Raw genomic sequence first — 15,210 nt, forward strand, 5'->3', positions numbered from 1 at the left:
AGTTTTTTTCGTTGAATCTCCTACCTATTAATAAAGTTTTTAAAATTATCCTCAGAGGATGCGCGCGAGAAACTTGAATATGAAACTTTTGTTAGGGCACATAGGATCAGATTTTATCACAACTTAATTTCAGTTAGCATAGAGAAATACAGAATCATGATTAATCTTCTCTTTGACTCTTATGTTGCCTGGCAATCTTACAAATAGCTCTGTTTTCCACTTCTTTGTCTAGTAATTCACTACCAGTAATATCGAATTTTCTTTGGGATTTGTATTGATATCTGTTTATTTGTTATAATTATGGATATTTTTACAGTCCTCATAGACCTGGATAGGTTCACTCATTGTTAATGCCTTGGATAAAAAAAGTTTGTACAGCGGATTCTTTTGAATTCCAAAATATCAGCGAATTCATGTGGGTTACGTCTGGTCTAAATGGCTCTCTTCCCTCCCCTGTATTTGGATGTCGTCTGAATTTACTTTGCCCTTGTGACAAGTATAATTTCACTTGCAGGCTGATTAATGGAACCTGGTTACAGTATCCTGCAGTACGAGAGTTTCACATCGCAACTTCAAAAAATCGTTCGTCGCAGCGGACGACTACAGTCGAGTAACAACCGCCTACAATGTGAAAGGAATAAGCACCATCATGGACTTCTTCGACCGACACCGTATCTCGTCGTTAATCTCGTTTTGATGCGGAACGCTCCGGCGGCTGTGGAGATCGACTACAAAAGGGACATACTTCCGACAATTACGACCCGAAGGATATTCAACTCTACTTTGCTGGCGAAGGACTCGTGCTGGGATGATCTATTCATCGCGAACGTAATCGTGTAGCTTAGGATGCAGAGAATAAGTATGAGCGCAATATAGAACGTTGGACCCGCCCAGGCAAATTTTCCCCTTGTTTTAACCATTGAAAAAGGCCGTTTCATTGGCTATAGGTGGTTGTCTGGAACTGTGTAATGGACGAAAAGTTGTTCGAACGCTAGTTAAATGTGAAGTAGTATAACCTCGGTCATGTATCCTATATATATAAATGATCATAAATAACAGAATCGAAATATATTTTTTGCGTGTACGCACTAGGAATCTATATATAAATGGTCATAAATAACAGAATCGAAATATATCTTTGCGTGTACGCAATCGGAATCTATTTAAAGTGCACATATATTAATCATAATTTTATGAATCCATATACATATGTATAAACAAATCAGGTACCCTATAATCAATCTGTTACATTTTATCTTACCAATATCTGCAGTTATATATGAGTTAGTATATTGATTAATGAATCAGATATATAACATTTAGCATAAAAATCAACGAATCAATCAGCATAAACATTAATAATGTTATCAATTCATATATGAAAATTTTTATCAGTTAAATATGTTTTTATCATGTTAATCTTCATTCTATGCAATTATCAGAGTACATTAGTATTTCTTGTAGCATATGTATCTTAATGAAATGAAGTGAAAAACTGTATCATTATATATCACGTGATCACTATTATTTACCAATATCATTGTTTTATATTTTATTACTTGAATCAATTCATGTACACCATGAATTTTTATTTACTTATATATATATATTCACATAGTGTCTGTATCACACTCCTATAAGTCAAATGCAAGTCAAGTTTGAGTAATATTCAGTGGTTGGTTTTGGTAGCTGACCGAGCTGATGTAAGTGTTTACATAATAAAAATATGGAATGTTAGTCCATATATATAAAAGTCTAAAACTAAAGAGGTCAACCAGATTGCTTGCAGGAATGTGATCAGACTAGAGACGCTAAAGATGACGTATACAATAAGTATGTAGGCTAAGATAACATGCCGTCACCTGTAGTCATTCAATTGTTTATAAACATTAGTCCAAGCTCCCTGCTTGAGACAACTACCCCGACCTATAATTCAAACGGCCTACGTGATCTGTAGCGTGTCTCATTTTGATTGTGTGTTCGTATGAAACTATGTCATTTGTATGTATGTTCATATGTTCGAACTACTATCTGCTTCCTTCATAACTTGTAACAGAGATGGTAGACAGGCAGAAGAGAGTTAGCTATCGTCATTAGAAGACCTGTACCTCTTTACCTAAGCTTTATCATGTAGAGGAATAGGATTAGCCATCATCATTGGCAGAAGCGATCAAGCTATCGTCATAGAAGACTTGTACAATCATATCTGATCTTCAGCATGTAAAACTTCAAGAATATATATATTTTTATATTTCGTGTTTTCTACAAGAACCTCCTCACCATGAGTTTAACACATCGTCGTAATAACTAACAAGATAATACCGACTTCGTAAGTGATCTACAAACCCCCAGACACTCCATTGAAGATGGAAGTGCAATACCAACCGACTTAGCGTAAGATTATCGCTAGTCTAACATTACCTCATAGGGCGCCTTATCATACAAGGCACAGCCCTAATATATATATATATATATATATATATATATATATATATATATATATATATATATATATATATATATATATGTATATATGATGTATATATATATATATATATATATATATATATATATATATATATATATATATATATATATATATATATCATCATGGCTATCACTCGATTTGAGTATGAATGCTCTGGGATGTGGTTATTGATGGGTTCTTATGTGGCTAATGAGATCAATTCTCGAGCCACATACTCTGTCACAATTGGGGCATTTGATGTTAGGTGGGAGTGGAGGCTGTGGATGGACCTGACAAGCTTGCAGCTCCACGGTTCTCCAGATGCAGCTTTATGTTCTCTTCATAATTTTTAATTCCATTTTTCACTTTAACTCTCCAAGCAGATCGCTCCACTGCATCGGTCTCCCATGTTTTATAGTTAATGTACATAGTTTTAAGTTGTCTTTTAAGCTGTCTTTGAATCTCTTCCATATATAATATTATTATATATATATAATATATATTAATATATAATATATATATATATTATCTATCTTATAATTATATAATATATATATATATAGGTATATTATTATATATCATATATATATATATATCTATATGTATTATCTATATATCATATCTATATCTATATATATAGTATATATATTAATATATTAAATATTATATATATGTATTATATATGTATATATATGTTATATTATTTAATATATATATAATATATATAGTATATATATATATAATATATATAAGCATACATACCACACACAAACACACACATATATATATACATATATATATATATATATATATATATATATATATATATATATATATATACCATATATATATATATATATATATATATATATTATAGATAGATATACACATATATATATATATATATATATATCATATATATTGATATATATATATATATATAATATATATATTTTAATTATTTATTTTAATATATATATCATATATAATAATACAATATTATATATATATAATATATATATATAGATATATATATAGATATATAGTATATGATTATATATATAGGTATATTTATATGATTATATTAATATATATATATATATATATATATTAAGTATAGACTATACATGATATGGATATAGATATATACATACAGATATATTATATATATATATAGTAGATATATATATAATATATGATAAGATATATATTATATATATATAACGGTATCCATGTTTTATAGTTATGTAACGTTACATAGTTTTAAGTTGTATTTTAAGCTGTCTTTGAATTCTCTTCCAACTATAATATATATATATATAGATCTATATATATATATATATAACATATAGTATACATATATAAATATGTATATATATAAATAATATATATATATATATATATATATGTATATATCATATATATATATATATATATCAGTCTCCCATGTTTTATAGTTAAGTTACATGTTCTAAGTTGTTTTAAGCTGTCTTTGAATCTCTTCCAATAATATATATATATATTATATATTATATATTATATATATATATATATATATTATAATATATATTATATTATATATATATATAAATATATAATCTATAATCTAATCTATAATATATATATATATATATAATATAAATATATATACATAATATATTATTGTATATATATATACATACATACTATATATATATATATATATTATATATATAATATATATAAATATAATATAATACTATATATATATATATATCAGTCTCCATGTTTATAGTTAATTTACATAGTTTTTAATTTGTCTTTTAAGCTGTCTTTGGAATCTCTCCATATGATATATATATATATTATATTAATACTATATATATATAATATATATATATATATATATATCTATATATATATATATATATATATATATATATCTCAGTTTCTCCCATGTTTTATAGTTAAGTTACATTAGTTTTAAGTGTGGCTTTTAAGCGGTTTTTGTAATCTCTTCCATATTATATATATAAATATATTATATATTAATAATTATATATATATATATAGTATATATATATCTAGTAGCTATAGCTATATCATATATATATATATTTATCATATAATATATATATATATATATATATTATATATATATATACATACACATACACACACACACACATATATATATATATATATATATATATATATATATATATATATATATATATATATATATATATATATATATATATATATATATATATATATATATATATATATATATATATATATATCTGAGTTTCTTTTATAACAGTGTAGGCTCAGATACTTTAATCCGTTTTATCGGTGAGCTACTGTATATTGTTTTCTTAGGTGGTTCCAAAGAATTGTTTCTTGTACTCTGCAGTATCTTTTGAATCATTTGTATTTCAAGGCTAGAGGCATTTAATCCTGATATAAGTTGAGGTTCTATTGTATTATTGTAATTAATTAGTTTTGTAAATAATGATGAAAAACATAGATTTTTTTTTTTTTATCCAAGATGAGTTTAGTCATTTTTTTATATCGTGGGTTCTGAATATTTGGCATGAAATTCTGTTTTTGAGAAACTGAGGAGTAAGGTTTGAAGTACGCACAGACAGACAGCACAGATGGAACTGTGTAGTACAATTTTAGTTCATTACTAATTCATCAGGCTTGTGTTGTAAAAGACTGGGATGGCAGTGATTTTCTCTTAATTATGTACAGTGCATGGAGTTTCATTTAGTTTTGAATAATAGAGCTGGGATTTGTGTGTATATTAATAAAAAGAAATGGGAAAGCCAGCTGATGAAGAAGATTTTACTGGAGTTCATCTGATAAAATCGCGTAATTGACTCTCAGGTACAGTATTAATCTCATTTCAGTAATGCTACACAGTTGGCCCTTGACGTATGTGAGATTCATTTTGTGTATTTGAAATCTTGCGGATGGTAGATATAGGAAAAAATTCCACGAGGCTCTAGAATGCAAAATTTGACTTTGCCATGACAGAGCACCTCATGGTACCATATGAATGAAATGCCAGTGTACCTCCTATGTGACCATACTTGACTAAATAGTGTTTACAAAGCTCATCTTGTTCCTTTGCTACTGGAGATGTGTGCACCCTTTGTTTTGTTGGAAAAGGTCTAAAAAACAGAATAGTGATGAAAAAGTCCCTCAAAGGCTAAGGAGTAGTATAAAGTGGCATGATTTGCTAGAGGAAGAATGACAAAAGAATCTGTTCAGTAAGGAAGGGAGAAGAAAAATTTTATCAATAGAAAATGTTGGTACGGTACTGATTTTACAATCTCAAAAATAACTTTAATTGTGTATGTCAAAGTTCTTGCAAAGAATACAAAAGCATTTTGGTGGTTTGTAAAATTACATATAAATCAATATCCACTAAGATTTCTTTCTATCCCTTTGAAAGTTTATACAGTGCCTTTGTATCATATTGATATGAGTTGTGAGGGGAATCTGCATAGGAGTAAGCACTGGAATGTTTTTTAAATATGAAAAAAAACAAGGTATCTTAGAACAGAATTCTTTTTCTAGATTTTATATGTATGATGTTCTTTATTCCTATTATAGCCAATATTCCATTAAATTAGTTTATTCCTTCTTAATCGATTAACCGGTACAGTGTTGCAACATAAACTTCAAGGGCATGAAAGAATTGGCATTGGCTAATGCCTAAGCAGTATCAGCTATCCAGAAGAACTAAAATAGTCCAAGAGTAGGAAGGTTTCTTACCAGAGCAAGTCCTCTTTTGTGATGATGGGTTCATTATGGAAGAAGGTGACCAGTTGCAACTTCATTCATAAATATGGAGCTATGCCCAGGTTCAGGGCCTTGACAGATTGCCTTATTCAGGTGCTGTATGGCAATGCCACAGACCACAGAATCAAGTCAGTCCTCATCAGCTGAGGAAACAATCCCTTGTCCTGTAAGAAAAAGAAAAAAGTTGACAGTCCATGTTATGCACTGTAACAAGAAGCTTGCATGTCAACCAAGCTGGTCTTGGAACGGTTTTCTAGTTGCTATATTCCTTTAGTGAAAACATGCTTGAAGACAATGAATGGGCTATCATTGAAGGTCCTCTATTCTGGCTATTCCCAAACAACAATGACATTGGGGTACATATAGAAGAGCACAAAATAACCCTTGCCAATGAGGGACTTGAGGATCTGGTGAAATCCTTTACAAGTGTTGCGACAAAGATGCAAAAGATATAGAGGAACCAAAGCCGTCTGTTTGGACACTTGGAAAACATTCGTCAGTTTTTGAGGTCCAAGTAGTGAAAGATGTGATCATCATATATGATCCTTTAATGGAACAAATCCTTCGTCTCATGTGGGAGATAATAACATGCTCAAAACCTCCATACCATTTGTTTGATGATGCAGAAGAAGAAAAGAAAGAGATTTGTGTAAATTTATGTTATCTGACAGTCACTGTTTAGCTATTTTTTATCAAGAATTTGGAACTGGTACCCCACATAAGTTGAGGGCCAACTGTATTTGACCACTCCTTTCACCTGTTGCATTTTCATTATTACTAGATGTTATAGTTTGTTTCCTTTGTTTATTTTATATTGTTTACTGGATTTTGCTACTGTTTGAAGATTCTTTACAGTGAGCATGTTGCTTATTTTGAGAACAGTTATTTTCCTTGTTTTTCCATGTGTTCGAGTACTCCCCTCTAATTGCATTTATCCTTGACACCTGACCATTGCACATAAACTGCACTTGAAAGCAGATAAAAACAAATAAAAATGTTGGTTGGTAATAGGTTGCAGACCTGCCATAGTAAAGTCAATCTATATTGTATCTTTGGAAAGCTCCTCTTGACTTTCTTCAATACCCAACTTGTGTATCACATGCTTTTTTTTTGGTAACAAACCCATCACTTATTGTGCATCTGTTGTCATGAAATATTCCCAGACAAAATGTTTTTCAAGGAAAGAATAGGAGGACTGTTGTAGGCAGGAAGTGTTTATGCATATAAGATCCAGTAGGTCTCAGATGTTCGTTCATTCTTTGTATGGCCACGTTTGCTAGTGTACCATGTAAATTCTCCAAACTCTCAAGATTTTAGTCAAGTATTGGTTAAGTATTGCATCTTCCTTTTATATTTGCTTCATTACCTTTTTGTATTACAGTTTAAATGTAGATTATTTTGGATTAATTTCATTTCATTTTAATGAGAAAAGTTGTCATAGTATCATGCTTTGGCTGGTAGCTCGGAAAAAAATATGAGCATTAGTTTTCCTTGTCTACTGAGAGATAAATGGGTTTTGTGTTTTTTTGTTGTTTTGTGTGAGTAGTTTCTTCAGCCTCATTATTTGATGTTTGTTATTTTTGTTTTTTCATGGATTGTCCAGGATGGCTGTGTTTTGCTAATAATTTGTGCCCTTTTGGCTTTTGTTAACTGGAGGCTACTTCTTTAGGTTATTTAGTGTGGTGTGGTGATAAGTAAGTTTTACTTCCCTTACTTGTTGTGAGTTTCTTTATGGTTTGACCGATTTATTTTCATACTAACCGTCATAGCGTTATTCTTTTTGAGTTCTTGCATTTTGCTTTTAGGGTTCTGTAGCATGGCGAATAAGCTGCGCCTTTGCTTTTCTGTGTCTTTTTCTTCCCAGCTTTATCCCTTGTCTGTGTGCTTCCAATTAATTTTATATTTTGATAACCTGTGTTTAGTACATTGTGATTTTGCTTACTTTAGAGAGTAACATTTCATAATGAGTGTCAGTGCTGGTATCCTCAGTTATCTGTTATGTAATGCCTTTGTCTTAATTTTGACAGGAACACTCATGATTTACTTTCAACTTTTCAGGTAACAATTGTTTTTGCGTATTCTTCCTTGCCTTATCTCTATAGATTAGTTTAAAGAGTACAATTAGAGGAAAACTACTTTGTCTAATGTTTGTTTTTCAGCGTCGGAACCATTATCCTTGATATCAGCTGTGTAGAGGACAAGCTCTATCAGCTGCTTCAGTGCTTGCCAACATCCAAAGCAGAGCATTTCAAGTATTTCTGTTATTTATTAATGAAGAATTTTGTGTAGCACAAGCATTATTTGATTGCCAACATTTCATTTACTGTGGAACAAAGAAGGCAGTGGTCTTTTTTTTTTTTTCCATTGAACTTGGTTATATATGCAGAAGTCCATGTCAAGCAGAGGTAGGTGCCATATTCAGGGTGGTTCCATAACTATCAAAGAAAGAACTTGTGGTTTGTAGGGAGCTCTGTGCTCATAGGAATTGAGGCCAGAGAAAACATGCTGACATTATGCCTCCCAGCATTTGTTTCAAGATCACAGACATTCCTCTGCCAAAGATTTATGCTGTTCCACTTCTGAAGAGCAGCTGTTCATGTATGAGGAAATTAGCCATTTTTGAGCAGTTCCACTTGTAAAATATTGATTAGCTTTGCTTAGAAGGATGAGAACTTTTTTACACTTCTGAAAAACTAGTGGTTGAGTATGGAGCTCCAGAGTGTTTTTGCCAGTTAAAATAGCAGTCATGGCCAAAGTAATTTACCACTGATCTCTGTAAGTGGTCCATTCTCAAGACTTTTTAGATGGAAAAAGTGCCTATGCCATTCGGTACAGTACAAGTTAAGATGTTTGTCCTTCCCTTCAAAACTCCTCTCTCTCTCTCTCTCTCTCTCTCTCTCTCTCTTCTCTCTCTTTCTCTCTCTCTTCTCTTCTCTCTCTCTCTCTCTCTCTCTCTCTCTCTCTCTCTCTCTCTCTCTCTCTCTCTCTCTCTCTCTGTTCTGTGGGATGTAACACACAGGACCTTTTTCACAGGAACTTGTAATATGAGTAGGGTGTGTAATATCTGCTTCAGTTCATGAGCAGCAGATTGTGTTTCCATCACTTTATTACTTTTCCCTTTGGCATTCTACAACACATGGCACTTTCTTAGTTGTTTGCATATTTATTGTGTTGATTACAGTCCTTTTTCACATTTATTCCAAGAGTATCCTTTGGAGTTGCAGTAGGAAGCTTCTTAGTTTTGATGTGACTGCCAGAGTTTAGGCCTTACAGGTACAACCTGATGTGTTTAAGAGTTTATTTTTTTTTTTAGCAGTTTGGTCCTCTGCCCTGAGCTGCTCTTTAGGCAGAATTATAAGTGTTCATACAAAACCATTACAATATATGTAATTGAAGTACTCGCCTCTGAACCCTTCTGATAACTTGCATTTATTGGTTAAATTCCACAAGTGAGGTTTTCATTGCCTGGAACATCAAAGTCTTTAGGGCACATTTATAGTGATGCTGACTAGCAGACAATTTTGAGAAATTGTTAAGAAAATTTGCTGACTACAAACTTGCCCTTGGGCTCAGTCACAATTAATGGGTTGATATGAAAATATTAATTATGTTTTGAAAGAGTTACCCATTTTGAGACTTTATATGAGCGGTTTTGTATTGCATTCATATGTTTGTTGTTATGTTTCAGAGTTATGAAGGTTTTCTGGACACCTGGAATGTATGTTCCCTATTTCTAGGGGTTGGAAACATGCTGGTTTGGTTTGGGTTGTTACGATACCTGGGATTCTTCAAAACCTACAATGTAAGTACAGTGCAAAATATGTGGTTATTGGGGATTTTCAGAAGATTGAATGTGTAGGATTCAGTGGTGTAGTTTGGTCTTGGTGTATGGCAGTTGATTTTAAGAAAAAGGAAATAACTTATAAATAAATCACTGTAATTTTTGTTTTGAAATTTGAAAATTTGTTTAAATCACCTGCTGATAATTGTTTGAATTTTAGGTGTTTTCTACAGGATTATAGTATTATTGTAATACTTTATAATAATAATGGGACCTTTTCAATTTGAAATTCCATACCTTTATTTCAACTAGTTTCTTTGTGCCTAGTTGGTCTAGATGGAACAAGTATGGCATTGTTACCCTTATCCTACCTACTTCAGCTTTTTTCTCTTGATTGACAAGTGTAGTGATTATTCTTCTCTTGACCTTCGGTATTTTCTAATTTTCTCCACCTCCATTATTTCGTAGTCTTAATATATGACTTTTCTGACATCTATTACTTTTCAATAAATATAATAAGATAATTATATTTGCATGTTTAATTTTAATATGGTATTGAATCGTGAGGGCATTTTCCTTGAGTTCCATGCTGTTTCTATTTTCACGTTTCTATTTTCACATACTAGTATTTACATGATATGATTAATTCTGATAATTTTTTTTATAGGTCCTGATACTAACTGTGAAGAAATGCATTCCCAATGTACTTCGTTTTTCAATCTGCATATTAATGGTATTTGCTGGCTACAGCTTATGTGGCTGGTTGGTTCTTGGCCCATATCATCTCAAGGTAGGTTATTTAACAGCATAGTTTTTAGACAATACGTGATTCATAAATGCAAACTATTTCCTTAAATAGCATTAAATTTAATTTCAAAATACACAGCCAGATAAATAAAGGTACATACTGAAAGTGTGATTCTAATACCATAGAGAAAGAGAGATTGATTAGTAGATCATAGGCTAGTTGATTATAAAATAATGCCAAGATCCAGAGCTTTGTGTGTTCTGATTCCTCAGATTTTGGATATTACAAAGTCTTGTGAGGTAAAGTCCTTTTTTTTTAGTCATTTTTATTGGGAATGATACCATTTAAAGATGCTCCTTCTAAATTTGCCCTTGCTAGTATGTCATTTTTTCCTACAAGCCCCCTGGGAAGGTCTGTTGTCACTTGAGTTGTCTGATGGCCATAGTTTTAGCCCTCATTGTACCAACTGTATGATAAGACTGCACAGATTAGTCATAAGCCCAACTCTCTCCAAAGGTGGTTTGGCAGTACTGCTCCTTTTCCTTATTTCCTCTCAAATACTAACTTCCATATTGATGTTAGAATTAATCATTAAACTTCAAACTTAGGAAGTTTTGGCTGTGGCTTCTTCTGTCCTATTGAAATGCTGTCTCTCAGTTGTATGGATGTTTTCCACGTGTATGTACTGTGTCTGTGTGTTAGGTTTTTTGAAATTTTAGTGAAAAATAATTTTTTTTGTTTGGTCAATCCAGTTTATGTAGGTGAATGATTTACATTCTTCTTAACGTCTTTAATTTTTTTTATTATTTTTCTTACAGTTCCGCTCATTCTCATCAACAATGGAATGTTTGTATAGCCTTATCAATGGTGACGATATGTTTGCAACATTTTCGTCAACATCTGGCAAGGATCCGGTTGTGTGGTGGTTTTCGCGCATCTACCTCTACACTTTCATCTCTCTCTTCATTTATGTCATATTAAGTCTTTTTATTGCCATCATCATGGATGCCTATGAAACTATCAAAGTAAGCAATATTTATTGATAATTCCTTTTTAAACGTAGTATGTTTTAATTTTATGTAACACTAATAAATGAAAAAGTTTTTATTCAAGCAAAATCCATTGTCTAATCAAGCAATACATCTTGTTATATTGTCCTCAGTTGCAGATAAAGTATATCAAATACTGTATTACTTTAAGAAAGAGAAATATACAAAAATATTTATATTTTTCACTGTTCAAAAGAAATATTCATTGTGGAAATTAAGAATGTAATACCATGCTTTCAGAAGTATTATCGGAAAGGATTTCCGACGTCTGACCTGATGAAATTTATCAATGAATGCACGGAGGAACCTTCCAGTGGTATCTTCAATGATGATGGAGAACAAACTATTCATGATTTCATCAATTCAATATGCTGTTGTGGCCGCAAGTAAGTAAAATTTGATGCTCTACGTACTAAAGTTGTGTCAGGAATATGAAATATCATGATTACATTTTTAGGATCCCTCTGCAATGCAAAATCTTATCATTATTTTGCTTTATCATTTGTCTTTACCTTTATGACAATACACATGAAGTTTTTTAAGGCTTCAGTTCATTGCCTTAAAAATGTTTCTTTTCATTTCTGTTTTCTCTCTTATGAAGGTTTTTGTTTTTGTTTTATTAATATGTACTAATCTACTAATATCTTACATCTACTTACGTTTTAAAGGTTGTGCAAATTTCTCTCTCCAGAGTTCTGAGTCTGCCAATAGAATTATCTTTTAATATTTTTTATGTGAGAAGATCTGTTGAGTGCAATGAAAATTTTGTTTGTGAGCTGAACTACATGTGAAATAACAAAATCTTAGAATCTTATTTAGTCATGTTATATTAACCTTTAACGCCGATTGGACGTATTAAATATCGACGAAAATTGTCTGTCGGGTGCTGAACCAACGTACGAAACATCGACGAAAAAAAGTATTTTTAAAAATTCGTGGAAAAATAGTTATAGACCTCCTAGGCGAAAACTGGGAGTTCATGGATCAAGCTCTTGTTTTGTTTACAATCGTTACCCAGGCGCGGAAGCGTGAATTTCTTTCTTCTCGCACTAAAAAGCATCAGTGACACATCTCAGAAATTATTTCGTCACTTTTACATAATTTTTGGACCATTTTATATTAACCGTTACATAAGAGTTTTATATATGAAAATGTGTGCAATTTCATGTAGAATACATCTAAAAACAGCTCATGGTTGTAGCTTTTATCAGTTTTGAAATTTTTTCATATAAATAATGATAAGTGCCAAAATTTCAACCTTCGGTCAACTTTGACTACCAAAATGGTCGAAAAACGCAATTGTAAGCTAAAACTCTTATATTCTAGTAATATTCAATCATTTACCTTAATTTTACAACAAATTGGAAGTCTCTAGCACAATTTTTCAATTTATTGTGAATTTATAAAAAAAAACTTTTTCCTTACATGCGTGCGGTAACTCTTCCGAAAAAATCATAAATTTTTTCATCCGATTGTCGTAATGTTTGCACAGTTTTATATTAGCCGTTAAATAAAGTTTTATATATAAAAATTTGCACTATTTCATGTAGAATACAACAAAAAACAACCCATGGTTGTAGCTTTTTATCAGTTTTGAAATATTTTCATATAAATAACGTTAAGTGCCAAAATATCAACCTTCGGTCAACTTTGACTCGACCAAAATGGTCGAAAAACGCAATTGTAAGCTAAAACTCTTATATTCTAGTAATATTCAATCATTTACCTTTATTTTGCAACAAATTACAAGTCTCTAGAACAATATTTCGATTGTTCCGATACGTAATACAAACCATCGGTCCTTTAACAATAGGAAGTAGCTAGCGGCAGCTGGAACGGTCGTAAGCTTCGAACAAGGGGAGAACGGTAGTTAACTGCTTGTCCGATCGTCGCGCGGCTGGGAGGTAAACAAATCACTTTTGCTTTCGGCCGTGGTGTGACAAGACGTGTTTGTCATCGCTCTGCCCGCTATCGTCGTATGCTTTGGTTTTTGTATCAGCCCTCTTTCTGGTTTGTTTGTGTAGTGAATGAAATTGTAAGTACAGTACTTTCATTTTTGTGTATTACATTTATTGATAAACATGGATCAAGAGATGGAGCTTTCGCCGCGCCCCCCAGTCGCCCGTAGAGTGTGTCCCGGGCTGGAGGGGCGTAAGTGCGGCGGATTTCGCTCCTTGGTGGATGTAGATCCTCACGAACTATGGTGTCGGGGGCGAGAATGCTCCCGAGCCGAGCCTTGTGTTACTTGTCTTAATTGGTCCGAGGCGCAGTGGGTTCTGTACGAGGGCAGGAAGAGACGTAGGCCTACAAAGGAGTCGTCGGAAAGCTCTCCAGCGACTCCTTTGGTAACGGATACCTCGTCTTCCTTCTTGCCCCCCGGTCAGCCCCCACGTTTCGCGCCTTCCCCTGCGGGGGGGGTAGCGGAGTCCTTTTCCTCACTTGATCCGTCGAGTGTGGAGGAGGGCGCTCGCTACCCGGATGTGCAATTGTACTCGGGGTCTTCCGTCCGCTCTGGGTGGGGTTCGTCTTCCCCCAAGCGCGAGGGAACCCCTCTAATTAACCTGACTGTTGCTTCCGCAGGTGTGCCTTCCGCGAAGGACGACCTGGGACAGGTGTGGGAGTCGCTGGGATTGCAGGGAGTGCCGAGCATCCAAGGGCTAATCCAGCGGTTGGCGGGGTCGGCAGTGGTCACACATGGTGTGGTGACCACTACCACAACTACAATTACAACTCCAGCCTATGGCATGCCTCCGCACTTGGTCTACACGCCACATGTGACGACCGTGACACTGACAGCGGCGATACAGATGCCTCTCGCTGCCGTGCCAAGGAGAAGCGTGCCACCTCCACCTGGGTTCTTTGTGCTGCCGACCCCGGACTTCCGCTGCCCTAAAAGCTCTCCTTTAGACTTGCCGCCAGTACCTAGAATGCAGGTAGCTGCCGACAAGACGCTTGGCTCTCCTGATGCTGCTGCCGTACCTGCCGTACCTGTTGCTGTACCTGCCGCTCCCGCTGTTCCAGACGCTGACGCTCCTGTTGTTCCTGCTGTTCCTGCTCCTGTTCCTGTCGTTCCTGCTCGTGGTGGTGCTGCTCCAGGCTCAGGTCTTTCCGGACAGGTGCAGTCGGGCCCTGTTGCTTCGGCAACTGCCCCAGCTCCCTCCTGGATGGAAGACCTGACGTCTGTCCTGCGAAGCCTGACGAAGAAGAGGAAGAAGAGGAAAGTGTCGTCGTCGTCTTCATCGTCTTCTTCGTCGTCTGCTGCCTCCTCTTCCCCTTCGACTTCTAAGGCTACCAAGCCGAAGAAGAAGAAGGTTGCCTCCTCCCCCCCTAAGAAGGCTCCTTCGGGACCTTCTAAGGGCCCGTCTCGCTCCGG

The 15,210-nt window shown here is 33.8% G+C and overlaps 1 protein-coding gene and 1 long non-coding RNA gene across 13 annotated transcripts in view; one reads left to right on the forward strand and one right to left on the reverse strand.

Moving 5' to 3' along the window:
• The window catches only part of LOC135225167 (mucolipin-3-like), a 150,484-nt gene that overhangs the window by 117,344 nt on the left and 17,930 nt on the right, over positions 1 to 15,210 (forward strand). For 11 of the 12 annotated variants that reach the window (XM_064264416.1, XM_064264413.1, XM_064264414.1 and 8 more), the window contains 4 exons: positions 9,948 to 10,061; positions 10,708 to 10,830; positions 11,607 to 11,813; positions 12,078 to 12,223. In XM_064264416.1, the coding sequence (XP_064120486.1) occupies positions 9,948 to 10,061; positions 10,708 to 10,830; positions 11,607 to 11,813; positions 12,078 to 12,223 (590 nt within the window). The remainder of the gene's footprint in view (positions 1 to 9,947; positions 10,062 to 10,707; positions 10,831 to 11,606; positions 11,814 to 12,077; positions 12,224 to 15,210) is intronic. The other variant, XM_064264407.1, reaches the window with a different exon arrangement.
• Positions 1 to 15,210, reverse strand: part of LOC135225169 (uncharacterized) — a 134,464-nt gene that overhangs the window by 110,018 nt on the left and 9,236 nt on the right. The window contains exon 2 of the long non-coding RNA XR_010316922.1: positions 6,233 to 6,423. This is a non-coding gene — a long non-coding RNA (uncharacterized LOC135225169). The remainder of the gene's footprint in view (positions 1 to 6,232; positions 6,424 to 15,210) is intronic.

The sequence above is a fragment of the Macrobrachium nipponense genome, chromosome 13 (genome assembly GCF_015104395.2).
Source record: "Macrobrachium nipponense isolate FS-2020 chromosome 13, ASM1510439v2, whole genome shotgun sequence".
Lineage (NCBI taxonomy): Eukaryota > Metazoa > Arthropoda > Malacostraca > Decapoda > Palaemonidae > Macrobrachium > Macrobrachium nipponense.